The 16,958-nt window shown below is 39.2% G+C and overlaps 1 protein-coding gene across 1 annotated transcript in view; it reads right to left on the minus strand.

Annotated features, from left to right (window-relative positions):
- The window catches only part of PCDH15 (protocadherin related 15), a 1,608,479-nt gene that overhangs the window by 681,327 nt on the left and 910,194 nt on the right, over window positions 1-16,958 (minus strand). The window contains exons 18-19 of the mRNA XM_040438316.1: window positions 13,714-14,022; window positions 10,016-10,240 (exon numbers count right to left, since the gene is read on the minus strand). Of these exons, the coding sequence (XP_040294250.1) occupies window positions 10,016-10,240; window positions 13,714-14,022 (534 nt within the window). The remainder of the gene's footprint in view (window positions 1-10,015; window positions 10,241-13,713; window positions 14,023-16,958) is intronic.

The raw sequence follows: 16,958 nt of genomic DNA on the forward strand, positions 1-16,958 counted from the left end.
CTCTCGCCAAGCCCGCTTGAAGAGGGACATGAGGAGATCTTGTGCCCTAATTCGCAAACTCTGGAGCATCCACAGTCAGAAGATGACGCCTGTGGGGAACTGCAATTAGTGTTTCACAAGGTGTATGATGATGATGAGACACAGTTGTCAATAAGTTAACCGCAATTTGTGTCTCAAGAGATTCATGATGAGGATGAGACACAGTTGTCAATAACTGAGGTTGTTGTTAGCTCAACAAGTCAGGAGGATGACCAGAGTGAGGAAGTGGAAGAGGAGTTGCTGGACAATGAAGTCACTGACCCAACCTGGAAAGGTGGCAAGCCGAGCGAGGACCGCAATACAAAGGGAGAGGGATCCACAGCACCGCAACAGGCTGGAAGAGGCAGTGGGGTGGCAAAAGCGAGAAGGTGGGCCACGCCAAACAGCCCCAAATCTGTCCCCAGAGCACCCCCTTGCGGCAATCTCTATTGCCAAGGGGTAGGTGTCTATTCAGTAGGACTATCTGTGTATCCACCTGACTTCTCCTCAACGCAACTGATGGTCCCAACCCCATTTATAAGGCAAGAAATCCCACTTATTAAACCTGACAGGGCACACCTGTGAAGTGAAAACCATTTCAGGGGACTACGTCTTGAAGCTTATCAAGAGAATGCCAAGAGTGTGCAAAGCAGTAATCAAAGCAAAAGGTGGCTACTTTGAAGAACCTAGAATATGACATATTTTCAGTTGTTTCTCACTTGTTTGTTATGTATATAATTCCACATGTGTTAATTCATAGTTTTGATGCCTTCAGTGTGAATCTACAATTTTCATAGTCATGAAAATAAAGAAAACTCTTTGAATGAGAAGGTGTGTCCAAACTTTTGGTCTGTACTGTATATATATATATATATATATATATATATATATAATCACTTTTATATTAAGATTATTAATACAGGCTTGGTATTAAAGAGTTTCGAATTTGGGCTGAAATTAAATCGCCCAACCAATTCGACCAAATTGAATTCAAATTTCAAGAAATTCACTCATCATTGGGGCAATCCTGGAAATCCTTTTTTTTTATTAAACTGCAAAACCTCCAGCTACTCTACCACCCAGCTATCACCTGCTATTACTATGGCCAAGAAAAAAAGATTTAGTGATGTTCTAAAATATAGATTTATAAAGATAAATGATAGAAAGATTAGATAGATAGAAAGACTGACAGACAAATAGATAGATAGATAGATAGATAGATAGATAGATAGATAGATAGGGTATTATGTATGATTTGTATAATAGATTCGGATTTTAAAAGAGGGCAACAGTCGAACAATTGTATTTTTATTTCTTTTTTTATGTGCTGGCTGTTTCAAGGTGTTTGGTACGCTAGCTAGATGCATGTACAAGTGTACTGACTTGGCCAGGGTTGGTGTAAGGGTTGTGGATACTGTAGTGGGAACGGTGTGGCAGGTGAAGAAATCCCTGGGAAATATTCTAGTTCAATGCCTGCTGGGTTTGGTTGGCAAACGCAACATGGAAATTAAGTAAACAGGAAGTAAGGCATGTAGACATCCTGGTAATAAGCAGTGTTGAAAACAGGAAAAAAAAACACAAACATGTAAAACAGGTCTATCTCTCTCGTTGGTTCACCCAAAATGAACCATCAAAAATTTGGCTTGGTGTGGATCTTAATTTTTTTTTAAATCTTAGCCCAATGGCAAATCGGTAGAACTAGTTTGCTCATCCTTGGTTTGTACAAATGCTCTTTAGCAATAATCTGTCATTTTAAAGGTGCTGCCAAAACACTCCTTTTGTGTAATAGGTTCTTTGATGCAGTCACCTAAACCATTGTTTGCTGGCAGCAGATCGTGACGTCTAAACAGCACTCTGCTGCTGGCAATCATTCTGTATGAGGACTAGCGATGGCATTAGCGATCACTCCTCCCCATATTGTGGAGGATATGGCTACATGAAAATGCAGCTGTCTCCTTCACTAATGATCAGGTGATTGTCAGGAAGAAATCTTACCAGAAATTATCTGCTCTATTGGGCCATGTGAAGGGGATTTAAGACATTACCAAAACACATATTACAATGTTATGCTGTAATGACATAGTATGGCAATTTTCACATTTACATACCTAAGCATACCTATGCTCGGCTATCTGAAAGACTAGTGTTTTCTGCATCTAATCGACAATAAATTACTCTACAAACCAATAAGTGTAAATCCTTTTACATTTCTCTATCCTTTGACTGCACTAATGTATTTAAACATATGGAAACCCTTTCACCCCTTTCCACATACTCATGCTCATACACAGTAATATCATCTGCAAAGCGTTTTTTCTACTAAATGCACCAATAAATCCTAAATAATTTGAAAGCCTTTCTCTTGCTATTGCTCACAGTATGCAGCAGTGTTGTCATTAGATATGGTTTACAACACATGATAAAATATGGCTTGTAGTGTAATTTATGTGGTGGAAAAGATAGCTGCTTTTTCTGTTTAATGATTTCAGTCAATATCATAAAAAGATAAACTACAGATGACCAGTAAGTTACACTGCTCAGCCTGCTGTCACAGTGATAAACTACATATATTTTTTATTATTGGTACATACAAGAGAAGAAAAAAAAAAGATTTCAATATGGGATTTATTTCACTGCCCAGCCCAATTACACTATTGTATGATGAAAACAACTTTAGAAAATAAGTTTTTCCAATTTCTGCCCATTTTCTTCTCCATAAGATGGAAGCAATGGATTTAATTGAAATGCCAAATTTCTCTTAACAATAAGTAAAATAATACATGTATAGTTAAAAAGTAAACTGAGCAAAAAATTCACCTGTAGGTCTACACATAGAGAATGTCAATAGCAGCAACTATTTTATAGCTTTAAAACAGCAGCACTATAGTTCTGTATTCCTCAGTTTGAGGCCTACAACATTTTTCTCTATAGAGCAGAATGAAACTTGTGATTTTTATGCAAATGACGCATAAAATGCAAATGACGGAATGTCTGTAACCCATTAGCTGTATCTTCTTGTCTATTTATGTAAGGTAATATCAATAATGCAAACTAGGGCTGTAACAGTGGGTGCAGATTTATGTGCAGAAAATCATTATAATCATGTGTTTTATGTATGCCGTTTTTAATGCTGAATTTCCATAAATCTCACCTTTCTATTTAAAAAGAGTGATATCCGCACAAGAAAAACAAAACAATAATTTACATGCTTCAGATTTCAAAATCCACACATAACACCGATTTCTGAACCTAAGAGATGAGATTTGTCTAATTCACACGCTTTGCTGCTGCATTTTTTTCTGCATAAAAAATTGCATAGAAAAAACACAATCCACATCATGTGTAGTTACCCTAAAAAACTCAACTTGCCCCTATATTCGAATGCTCCTATTGAAGAAGTAATATCCAAAATTGCGTTCTGTGATGACGAAGTGGACTTCAATCCGAATTTCATAAAAAATTCGATTCACACCGAAATTTCCTCATGCTTCGTGGTAACCATTTTCCCTTAAAATGGCTGCTGCACATGTTAGGACATAGGGCAAGGAACTCTGGGAATGAGGGATCACCTACAATGTCATGCATGCAGCCAATCAGCATCCAGCCAGCCCTGTGATGTCATAGCCCTATAAATAGCCTCAGCCATCTTGGATTCAACCATCTTCCAGTGTACTTAGTGCAGGAAGAGACGTCAGCAGGCTCTAGAGACAGTGATAGAAAAAAACTTTTAAACTTTTATTTTGCTGTATAGAAGTTCAGGGAAAGGATAGGGAGGAATCATTCCATAGTATTGAAGCAGAACAGGGTTCAGTCGGGGAGGTTACAGCCTGGGTAATAGGAACAATCCTATTACACCTTGCTGCACTGACTGTGGATCCAAATTTCCATTATACAGCTCTGTAATTCCAGCAAACCGTTCTCGTTATTGGGGTGCAAGTGCTGATTGAAACAGCCATTAACAAGGTTTATTACAACCTTATTTCTACATCTTATTTGTCCTTATGCGGTGCAGTTATATGTTCTAAAGCATTTTTTGGCTTGTATTAGCGGGGGAAAAAGGGCTTATTAGCCGTTGTGTGGTGAAGTGAGAAAATTACAGCCCTTTTTGGTGTGTATTAGTGGCCAAAAAATATATATTATTTGCCGTTAAACGGTGCAGTTATATGTTCTAAAACCATTTTTGCCATGTATAAGTGGAAAAAAATAAAGGCCTATTTGCCATTCAGTGGTGCAGTTATATGTTCTAAAGCCCTTTTTGGCGTGTATTAGTGGCAAAAAATATATATATTACTTGCCGTTCAGCAGTGCAGTTATATGTTCTTTTTTTTATTTTTTATAATTCTTTATTATAGAAAATAGCGACATAACATATAATAAAAAACAACATAGTTCATTAAAGTGGCTCTCTTCTCAGGTATAGTACTAAAAAGGCATTACAGTCATAAAAAGGGGGACAATCCTTCCGTGACAATCCTACGAGGACCAAAATTAATGGACACATCATTCAATTCAAAGAATAAGCTACATTTGTCAGGGTGACTGGCATGTTTATTACATTGTTATAGGTTCCTGAAAGAGGTCCAGGGTAGCCAACAATTCTTAAATGTGAAGTTCCTACCATTCTCCCAAGACGCTAGCTCCTCAAATCTATAGAGTTGATCTACAGGGTGAGCCATTTATATGGATACACCTTAATAAAACTTCCTGTTTGTGGAACATTAGTATATATGAGGGGGGAAACTTTTCAAGATGGGTGGTGACCATGGCGGCCATTTTGAAGTCGGCCATTTTGAATCCAACTTTTGTTTTAACGTAACTTTATTCTTTCATGAGTTATTTACAAGTTTCTGACCACTTATAAAATGTGTTCAATGTGCTGCCCATTGTGTTGGATTGTCAATGCAACCCTCTTCTCCCACTCTTCACACACTGAAAGCAACACCGCAGGAGAAATGCTAGCACAGGCTTCCAGTATCCGTAGTTTCAGGTGCTGCACATCGCGTATCATCTGAAGGCAATCGTCTATGCTGTGAAGATACGAGATGTGCAGCACCTGAAACTACGGATACTGGAAGCCTGTGCTAGCATTTCTCCTGTGGTGTTGCTATCAGTGTGTGAAGAGTGGGAGAAGAGGGTTGCATTGACAATCCAACACAATGGGCAGCACATTGAACACATTTTATAAGTGGTCAGAAACTTGTAAATAACTCATGAAAGAATAAAGTTACGTTAAAACCAAGCAAGGCGTTTGACAGGATGGAGTGGTCTTTTTTGTGGGCTACAATGTCTTATTTTGGCCTTGGGAAACTGTTTTTGGAAATGACTCAAATGCTATATGAACAGCCGGTTGCATATATTAATATCAATGGTATTAGTACTTCTCCTGTTATGATGCGGAGAGGGATGAGACAGGGTTGTCCCCTGTCTCCCCTCCTCTTCACTCTTTTTATAGAACCACTGGCTTGTCGGATTCGTTTAGATAATTGTATAGATGGCTTTGGGGTCGCGGGAGTGAGCGATAAAATAAGCCTATATGCAGACGATGTGATTCTGTTTCTGGATCAGGGTTGGAAAATCCTCCCGTATGTTATAGAGGTAATAGAATATTACTGTAAATTATCAGGCTATATGATCAACTGGACAAAGTCATCGCTCCTCCCGCTGAACCGGAAAGCTGTAGATGTAGGGAGCCGAGTCCGTGTTTTGGCTCCTAGCGATACCTTAGACTACTTGGGGGTTAAGATCGGGGTTCCTATAAGTAGGTTTTATGAGCTCAATCTGGCCCCAGTTTTGGATAAAGTTAGGACCAAAGTTGTCGCTTGGCGCAAATTGATACTGGCACAGACAGATCGAATCGCACTGATCAGGATGATTATTTTGCCTATGGTTTTGTTCCCGATGTGCGCTTCTCCTATTTGGATTGATGATATCTTCTTTCATAGATTGAAGACCTTGATAAATGACCTAATTTGGGGCAGGAAGAGGGTGCGTATAAAGCAGAGATATCTATGGTTGTCGGAGACAGATGGTGGGCTGTCACTACCCTTTTTTCAAGGTTATTATTTTTGTGCACAGATTCAGCGGTGTTGTAATTGGAAAGAGAGTTTACTCTCACTGTATTTGAATAAAGTTATTAATAAGCCAATAGATAATATTTTTGCATGTTTGGAAACAGGGATTATGGGAATGAGGAAGTCCTTGCTGATCCCTTTCTCAATACAGAGGGTGTGGAATAGGCTGAAGGAGTTCCTTAAAGTCCCCGGCCCGTTTGTTTTCACCCCTCTGTGGGGGAATGGGGGGCTGGAGGAGTTTTTCAAAATTACAGATTTTGGTTATTGCTCACGTAATGGCATCAATAGGGTGTTTCATCTATTTTACTTAGGTCAGAAGGATGAGAGGGTGAAATTATCTAGATTATATGCTAAACTTCGTATGGCACTGGCAACTGTAACACCTTTTAAAAGCCCAAGTAAATGGGAGCAAGAGTTGAATTGCCCCCCTTTACAGTGGCCCACTATCTATAGGAACGTGAGAAAAGCGACAATCTCTAGTGCTCATAGATTAATTCAATTTAAGATCCTCCATAGACTGTACTATATGCCCAAAACCCAAGGAAAATTCCCCCAAAATAGGGATCGGGACTGTTGTTGCCCTAAATGTGGATATGTGAATGCGAATTATGTCCATCTGCTTTGGAGCTGCAGCAAAATAAGAAAAAATTTGGGATGAGGTCTTTTCTGCCCTACAAAAGGAATCCTCAATGAATTATAACCCGGGGGATCTTGATAGTGATCTTTGGAGATTATGGTTCAGAAACGGAAGTCCCCCCCCAGGTTAGACGGATCTGGATGAGAGGATTGATGGTAGCAAAAGCTATATTGGTCAGGCACTGGGGCTCTGTCTCCCAGCCCTCGTCAAGGGAGTGGGGTCTATACTTTCAACAAATTAAAATATATGAGGATATTGAAAGGAATCGGAGAGTTGCACGCAGAGCCACGTTTAAATAAATAATTAATATATTTATTCTATACTGTACTTGACTGAACTGAGGGGAACGACAGCCAATGGGGAGGGGAGGGTTATAGGGTTGTTTATGATTCCTATACTATATACACGGTTGTGATGGATATGTGATATACTGTTATGTTAAATACACTAATGTGATTGATATTAGTCTATGTACTAATTTTATGTTTTTTCTAAAATAAAAATAAAGATAAATAAAGATAAATAAAAAAAACTACAGTAAATGTTTTAAAAAAAAAAAAAAAAAACAAGCACACCATTGTTTTTCTTGCGAAATTCCCAATAAGTTTGATGTATCACATGACCCTCTTCCTATTGAAAAAACAAAAGTTGGATTCAAAATGTCCGACTTCAAAATGTCCGCCATGGTCACCACCCATCTTGAAAAGTTTCCCCCCTCACATATACTAATGTGCCACAAACAGGAAGTTAATATCACCAACCATTCCTATTTTATTAAGGTGTATCCATATAAATGGCCCACCCTGTATTTTAGCTATCCATTGGGGTATGAGTGGAGTATCTTCAGAGAGCCAGTACTTGGGAATCAAAAGACGTGCTGCATCTAAGAGGTGATTAAACAATGGAGGAAAAGATTTCAGGGAGCTGGAAGTATGTATCCCTAAGAGGGCTAATTGTGGTGTAATGGGGATATCTGAATGGCATATCCTGTTACTCTCATCAAAGATTTTCGACCACCATGTTTTAATTAGTGGACAAGACCTCCAGATGTGAAAGTATGAGCCCCTATCTTTACAGCATCTCCAGCAAATATCATTGTTATCTGTTTTATATTTACAGGTTACATCTGGGGTTTTATACCACCTTGTTAGGATCTTGTAGGCATTTTCCTGAATACGTATGCACCTTGATGCTTTATGGGGTCTCAATAGGATTTTAGATATTATTGCCTTGGGAAAGGAGGTCTCAAAGTCTTTCGCCCAATGACCAATGAATCAGTGACGTCAACACAAACTTGCTGCTGACACCCACTCCACTCTGCCGGGGGGGGGGGGGGCTCTACTTGTATAAGCGTTTAATAAAACAGGTTTTGTAGAAATCTATGTGGAATCAGTGAATTGATGTAAAAGAAGTGCGCTCTTTCACACTATAGTATCATCTTGGGCCTTTGCATGGTTCTTTATACCTGTAAGGCTGAGTTCACACTTGAATTATTTGGTCAGTTTTGGCTCCATAACTGCCCAAATAAGTGAAGTGTGCAGTGATTCTAAGAGCAACATCTGTCATCTACATGTCATACTGACTCGCAGTATTGTTTCACTACCAGAGCAGACTCCCTATGCATGTAACTGCAAGGCACACAGTGTTCTACACCACTATAAAGGCTCTCTGCACCCAGGAAACAGCCATTTTTTTACGCGTATCGACGCAAATAAAATCAGATCGAACCAAATTTTTTCAGAAAGTTCGGCAAACTGGCCCAATCGGGTTTTTGAGAAATTTGCTTATCTCTAGTGATAATCTATGTTCCATCCAGGACAACTGTGTGGCGTAAGGTCATGAAATCAGAATAGGGATCCTAACTGGTTCAGGCCTAGTATTTATGGTATTTAGGACCAGACAAAATTTAATTGTCTTAGGTAAGCATTAGTTTAAAAAGTTGTAATGTTTTATTTTTTGGGCTTTAATGAACTGTTTTTATGACCAATGATGACATATTTTTCATAATTTTATGCACATTATTAGAGATGAGGGAATCAAATCCCACAAATTTGATCCGAATTTCAGGATAAATTTGATTTGCCTAGAAGTCAAATTTCCTCGTGCTTCGTGTCAGCGAATCGATTTAACCTGAAATAGTATAAAAAACAAAAAAATATAAACTTACCTCCTCCATTTGTTTGCGATGGGCCGCCAGCCGCCATCTTGCTTGAAGTTCTCGGCCGAAATCCTGTGCGGCGCTAGATTCCAATTTATTTATTTTTTACAATTTTTAGTCTTCAAGTTTGAAAATGAAATATAAAAAATGCCTTTCTTTTTTATTTTTATTTTTTCTGGGATCACTTTACCCTAAAATAGACTTTTTATTTATGTTTATCATTAAGGTTAATTATTATATGTAAATTATTTTTTGGGGTATATCATTCACAGATTTTGTTGCAAGCCAGATTGGGACACAATCTGCATCTTTTCCCTGCTAACGCCACTTTCCTTACAGGTCTAAAAAGAGGGGGTGGTGTGGGCGAGGAAGAATGATACTGGAGAACTACTAAATATGATTGTAAATTATTTAAATAAATAAAAAAAACTTTATGACAGAAAGGGAAAAAAATATATGGCTTATGTGCATGAGGCCATAGTCTCAATATGATTCTATAAAGGTGCTTTATAACATGGGTCAGCAACCTATGGCAATCCAAACGGTGTTAAACTACAACTTCCAGCATGGACACTTGCAATGTGTATGCTGGGGGTTATAGTTTCACAACAGATGAAGTTGCAGGAGGTTGCAGACCCTTGCTCAATAATAAGCAGCTATTGATGGCTCTCAGTTGTGAATGCAAAGGAAGTTATGGGAAATATGTTCTACGACAGAAACAATAGGGAAGATTTTCTAAGCCTGTAGATGGTGGAAGCTTAGACCGGCTGCCTAAATCTGCACCACATTTATCACAGTGGCACAATCAGGATGCAGGAATAGACACTTTTGTCTAACTTTATAGCAACCGTTGGTTGGCGTATGGTGCAATTTTGCTGCAAAAGGTGACATCTTAGGATACAACCCTACTTACATTAAACCATTTCCATTTTTGGACTAAGCACATAAACTGCATCATTATTAACGCAATTTATGCCAAACTCTAGGTGTACTCATATTACTAAATGTGAGCCAATATTACTCCTGTCTATCATAGTAAATGCTTGAATAGAAAGTTCATACCAATGTCCAGAAAATGTAATAGTTTATCAGATAGATAAATAGACAGACTTTTTTTTTAAATTTTCTTACCTTTACTCTCACTGTTACAGTAGCGATTCCAGGAGGCATGCTTCCCATGGAATCAAAAGCTTCAACAAGAAATATATATACAGCCTCCTTGCCAGTGAATGATTCATAGTCGAGTAGTTTTAAAAGAGATAGCTCTCCTGTTGACGAGTTTATTTGAAAAAGCTGCAAAACTTCCTGGGTTCTTATCCGATAAGTTACATTAGCGCCAAGATCAGCATCCCTTGCCTGAAACACATTAAACAGATCAATATTAAAATCAAAGCAGACAAAGCTAGTGAATAAAGCAGGTTGAAGGGCAAGAATGATTGAACCAGAAAAAAAAAAAAAATATGTATTGAGTTTTAGAGAAGTCTCCAAAATGGAATTGAACGCTTATAGTTGTTTTGCTTTTTGTTATGGGTCATTTTAATGCATTGATCAGGAGAAAATATAAACAGTTCAGCAGATATGTATCTGACATTTCTGTCACATTCACAGTAAATGTGCCTTCTGCAATGTCTCAACTTGATTAGAATTGATCTTCTTTAACAGTTGCATTAACTTTGTCATTGCAAAGACTAAAAACCTACTGTAGGATTCTTTCAAGTCAAGTTACTGTACTGGTGACTGCATTCTCATTATAGTTCAACTGGTTTTCTTGGGAAATACACTTTCTATGTCTGAATGAAATTATGGTATATGTAAGTGATTAAAATATTGAAGCAAAAGGATAAGTTTATTGTGGAAAACCATAAAATTGAGAGGAGTCTCTAGTACCCTGCTGTGCTGAGTACAAGATGAGATATGGTTGGGTTCAGGGGCGGATTGACCATAGACCCTATAGGGAAATTTCCTGGTGGAGCGATGCCCAAGGGGCCATTCAAGCCCTTTTGATGGTCGCAGACAAGGTACATAATGGTCTGATGCTCAATAGCCACAGGTACCCTCTTAAAAGCAACTATATTACCATCTTCATGATGGTGATACAGTTGAATACTATGGTTGGAGCGGCAGTATTTTTTGTTGCCCTGTGGTATTTGGTTCTGCTGGGGCGGTATTCTGTGATGCACTACCTTATGGCAGGCCCTGCCTACTTCTGTTGTCCCCGCCTACTTGTTTTGTCCTATCTTCTATCAATTTGGACCCACCTACCACATGGGGACACTTTTAGTTTATTTTCCAGAGCTTCCTTATATTCCCAGTCTGCTCCTGGTTGATATGGAGGTGTACAGTTTCTGTATAGTATCATGTGGCACATTTGCCAACAGATGTTGCAGCTGGATCCTGCACACTTGTAGTTTGCCGAAGCTGGCACCCCAGCTGGTGCCAAAAATGCTTGATTGACTATAAATCCATTGAATGAGCAGGCCAAGGAAGTGTGCAACCCTTGATCTGTGTGGGCAGGAATTACCTTTCTGAAAAATCCCAGTTGGAAGCCCTGCCATAAAATTCACATTTTTATCTGGATGCATTATTTTTTGTCAATGAGTGCATTTTGTAATGGACCACAAAGGGTTAAAAATAATTTAAAAACTAATTCAATCTGCCATTTATAAACTAGTCTGGTCCCAGCTGCTCTCCACTTTCTGCTTCAGGCTTGCATGCGTAGCCAACTGTTGTTGGAGGTGGTTTTTCGCTAGAGCCAGTGACTGTCTGAGGCACCTGAGCATGGAGCCAGGCCCAGTAAGTGAAGAGCAGGGCAGGCCAGATCAGCATTGGAACCAGTGGCAGAGGTGTAATGAGTGTAAGGTTAATTTTTTATTTTTTTTATCCTTTGTGTCCCAGTTTTCAAAAATATATTTCCCTGGAAAACCCGTTTCATGCAATTGTAAACATTTTTTTTAATGAACTCTCTGGGATTAGGACAGGACTCTTTGAGAAAATAGCCCTGTCCTTAAGAGCTATCTCTACATGGTTGTCAACAACAGTTTTTTTCCTGAAAGTACCAGTTTTTCAGGGACTGGGTCTGATATTGTGGCTCATCATGGTGAATCATGCTGATTTGCAATACAAGGAATGAAGTCCTTAGACCAGGCATGCTCAACCTGCGGCCCTCCAGCTGTTGTAAAACTACAACTCCCGCAATGCCCTGCTGTATGCTGATAGATGTAGGCTGTTCAGGCAGGCTGGGAATTGTAGTTTTGCAACAGCTGGAGGGCCGCAGGTTGAGCATGCCTGCCTTAGACAATAGTAGTCTGGTAAAATCAGCAGATCATTGGACAACTTTCAGTGCACTTAATTGCTCATTAGCCAATGAATTACAAATACTTTTTTCCCCAGAATGAATCAAAGGATCTCTAAAGGAAAGGTATCATTACATTCAGCTGAGCGCCGCAAGGCATTGTGACCCGTTTAACTGGGATTTTCATTGTGAAAGACTCCCTTTAATCCTTCACCCCCAAACTAGACTAAGCAATGTATATTGTAAGTGATACCGAGTCTGATTATGTAATTTTTGTCTTCATACTCACTTGAATTCTCACCCTGTGCTCTGACAAACCAGCAGTAACATACACTGAGAGGACTCCTCTTCGAGGCCTCTCCATTATGTGTGTGAGCACAGGAGTCCTCTAAATGCATTTTACTGTTGGTTTGTTGTAGCACAGCATTGGAATGCAAGTAAGGCCCCATTCATATGACCATATTTTTGCTACACATCTGAACTTCAATAAAAGCTGCAATGAAATGCGGACAGCATACCGAGTCCTGTCCGCATCCGTATGTCCATTCCGCAGCCCCCCAAAAAAGCTAGAACATGTCCTATTCTTGTCCATTTTGCAAACAAGAATAGGCTTTGTTACAAACGGATGCAACATGGATGTTACACAGACGACATTCACATATTTTGCAGATCCGTGTTTTGCAGACTTTGCAGAAGATAAAAATGACATAACCAGACTCCATGTCAGTTACACCAATTATCACATACTGTACTGTGGGGGGATGTTTCAAAGTCCCTTTAAGCAATTCCATAAACGTTATCTGTGTAGGTTCTCCAGAGTTTCTCCTATGTTTTCACAATTTGGATCAACTCTTAAAGGGGTTGTGTCACTTCAACAAATGGCACTTATTATGTAGAGAAAAATAATACAAGCCACTTACTAATGTATTGTTATTGTCCATATTGCTTCCTTTACTGGCTGGTTTCACTTTTCCATCACATTATACACTTTTCGTTTCCAGGGTTATGACCACCCTGCAGTCCATCAGCAGTGGCCGTGCTTGCAAACTATAGAAAAAAGCACGAGCCTATGTAAGCTCCCACGGTCCCGGCCACGTTTTCCTATAGTGTGCAAGCACTACCACCACTGATGTATTGCATGGTGGTCATAATCATGGAAACAAGCAGTGTTTAATGCTATAGAAAAATGTAATCTAGTCAGCAAAAGATGCAATATGGATAATAACAATACATTAGTACATGCCTTGACTTAACTTTCTCTAAATGATGAATGTCACTTGCTGAAGCGACACAACCTCTTTAATATTATCCTTCATAGTTGCATCCAGGTCAGTTCCTTGACATACTGCTAGTTGAATTAATACTGAAAGCTATTGTAAAAGTGATGCTATGGGAAATTCAGATAAGAAAATAACAGTTAAGACTCTGATCATAATTCTAAACTTCTTAGATTGTGTAGCAAAGTACAATAAAAAATAGAATAAATAATAAAACAGCCACATACAGTGACATTGCCCTTGTAAGCTCTATACCTCACCTGAACTTTTAGAAAAACTGTTCCTGGCATCATGTTCTCCGGTACAGAGACGGCATATGAGGCATTTGTAAATACAGGGATATTGTCGTCGATATCAATAACCTTAATAGCCAGTGTTATTGTAGAACGTCGAGAGTCGGTGAGGGCTCCATCTGTTGCCTCCACAATCAGTTCATAATAGTCTCTTATTTCCCTGTCCAGCTTTACAGACGTATAAATACTACCATTGGATGTGATCCGGAAAACATTATTGAGGTTTGCCAGGCTGTAACGAACTTGACCATTGACTCCAGCATCAGGATCTGTTGCCTAAATGGACAAAGATAAAATAAGGTTAATAATTCAGTTCATTCTAAATCTGCTGTCGAATACTCACTGCTGTATTACCACAGTTTCCGAACCTATATAATAATATGTAATGTACAAAATTTTTGTTAAGGAAAATGAAATGTTGGGTGGAAAAAGCTATTTAATATAAAATATATTAGAATTTAATATAAAATACATTCTGTACTTAACAATTGTTAATCTAAAAGTATAATTGAAAGGGGTTGTCTGGTATAGAAAGTGCATTCTCCAATGCCATGTTGGGTGTAAATACTCATTGTTATACCTATTTTTTGCTGTATGGAAAAGCATATTCTTCGGTACTATTCCATATGAAGGCATTTAGTAAAAGGAAAAATGCAGTATCATCCATAGGAGAGGCATTCATTGGAGGTAAATTTTGGGAAACCCTCCCAAACTATATAGATGTAGCAACCATTAACTTGACCCTTAAAGTGGTTCTCCCACTGGACATTTATGGCATATCAACAGGATATGGCATAAATGTCTAATAGGTGTGGGCCCCACCTCTGGGACTCGCTCCTATCTCAAGAAAGGGCCCCAATATAAATGGAGAGGATGCTGCACATGTGGGATTTTCTCTTTTCACTGCAATGGGACTTCTGAAAATAGCACTAATCTGGTTATCCTATAGTAGTGAATAGAGAGGACATCCTCTCTACTCACAGAAAGGCCCTGTTCTCAGGAACCGAACTGATTAGATATTTATAGCATAAGGGGTTTTCAATTTGCTTACTTCATCTGCAGTGGCCCTGTTCTCCTAGTTAGCTGAGGGTCACATGACCTGTGATGTCAGCTTCATTCCCTGCTCTGATGACATTCCGTGCACAAGCCTGAGGGAGTAGGAGGAGCAAGTCTGACAGTGTGCAAAGAACATCACTGCTTTCCTGATTGGAACAACAAGCCACACCCCCTGCACTGCCCGATCTGCTGGCCATGCCCCCTGCACTGCCCAATCTGCTGGCTGAGCTGGCTGCCCTGTGTCTCCCCTCCTATTGAATTCTTCAGCAAAGTTTTACCACTATCAAATGCGGCACAGTACTGAGCAGCTGCAGGGTTTTGTCTTCTCCAGACACTGAGGAGATAAATCCCCCTGCAGACACAAAACTGACAAAGACTGGAGGAGTTCTCTCCTCTGTATTCTTCTGCAGGCTCTGAAGAAGTGTCTGCAGAGCATTTCACAAGAACAGGTAGGGGAAGATCATGTGTGTATTAGCAATGCCATTGTACTGCATAGCTGGAACTTGTAGTCCCACACATACCACATGAGTATCCCAACAGTCAGATGGAAGACAGGGCAGCAGTTTTATTCACTCCCTTTGCAGAGTAGGGGGAGGGGAAAGTCAATCTTTGTTGACACCCACAAACATTTATGAGGAAAACCTCAGAGATTGTAATTACACTTCCCCACAGCTCCGCAACTGCATGTCAACAAAGGACCAGAACATAACTTGGTAAATTAGTAAATCTATTTTTTTCTTTTTTTTTGTGCCTAAAACTTGCTCATCTTATGTATATATTGCTAATATCAGATTTTTTTTTCTTACATAACTCGGACAACCCCTTTAAGAATCAATTGACACCTTTTACAATTTTCTGCATCTGTGTATTTAATGTGTTAAGGGTCAAATTAACATTTGCTACGCTCTTTCCTTCATTTATAAGTCACACAGTATTTTCTTCTTGAAGGCTATGAGGAAACCAATGACGGTACCAATACAGCTCCCATAAGCATATGTTTTTCTACACCCGTGAATGCAGGTCCACCATTTAAAAAATCGGGCCCCATACATATGGTGAGGGCTGCTGAGCTGCCTTGCATGTCCTATATTTCATCTTCTCATAATATCCTTTGTGGGAATGCTAATATGATCATAATGCAGTACAAAAATCATAGTGCCCACCAACTGTGTACTCTGGGAATCTCTTGTGGGCTTTGGAAGAGGGAATAAAGTGACCTTTATCTGCCATTTCAATAACATACTAAATTTGGTGGGTGCCTATGGGGAAAAATGAATCACTGGGGATCCCTGAACTGAATGGGCCCCATATTTGCACATTGTTGCCTATTAAATAGAGCTTATTCATTCAGTACATGTGCAACCATGCATGTCCTATGCAGTGACTTTTTTAAGACACCCTTGTTTGGTCTCATTAACCTGGGCCCATGACTACACTAGCACCTCTACTGCTCTGCTGTGGCCCTTCTTATAAAGTCATCATGGGCAAACATGGTATCATTGCAATCAGATTTGCTTTTAAGAAAGTAGTGTAAGTGAAAGCCAAACAAAAAATCTCATTAATAAAGGAGTGTAATAAGTTGTGGATATTTTGAGGTAATGATCCCTTTGTGGTCTTGTGGTCAAGTATTGACGTTCAGCTCTTTTTGTGTGCCATGTGGCTCCTGATATCCTGCCTTGGTCTTTGCCAGTGGCGGGCGCTTCAGATATTTTTGGAAAGTACCACAATTTCTGTCTATTCTTCAAAACTGAGGAAGCGCTTTCCTTTTTTCTATTTGGGCTCAGTTAATCCATTATTGGCTCTAGTGGTTACTTAAATGATCCGCCAACATGTGTATTCTATATATAGTATTAGACAATTTCTCAGACTGTAATTCAATTGTTATGGGTTTGTGAATTATTAGTGCATTGCTCATTCCTGTTGCTAGCAAGCTCTTTGATCGTTGCCTGCTGGTGTAATGTCACATCGGATGCAGCGGGATAAGTGCCCATAAATTGCAATAGACGATAATCAGAGCAACATAACAAGATGACCTGTCCAAAACAAACCTCACGTCGTAATTATTCAACTAAGTCTATAATTGACACGTTTGGCCAAGATTTAATATGCAGCACAAATCTAGTCTCGTAGAATGCTTTACATAACTCAGAATATTA

The sequence above is a fragment of the Bufo bufo genome, chromosome 6, assembly GCF_905171765.1.
Source record: "Bufo bufo chromosome 6, aBufBuf1.1, whole genome shotgun sequence".
NCBI classification, from domain to species: Eukaryota; Metazoa; Chordata; class Amphibia; order Anura; family Bufonidae; genus Bufo; species Bufo bufo.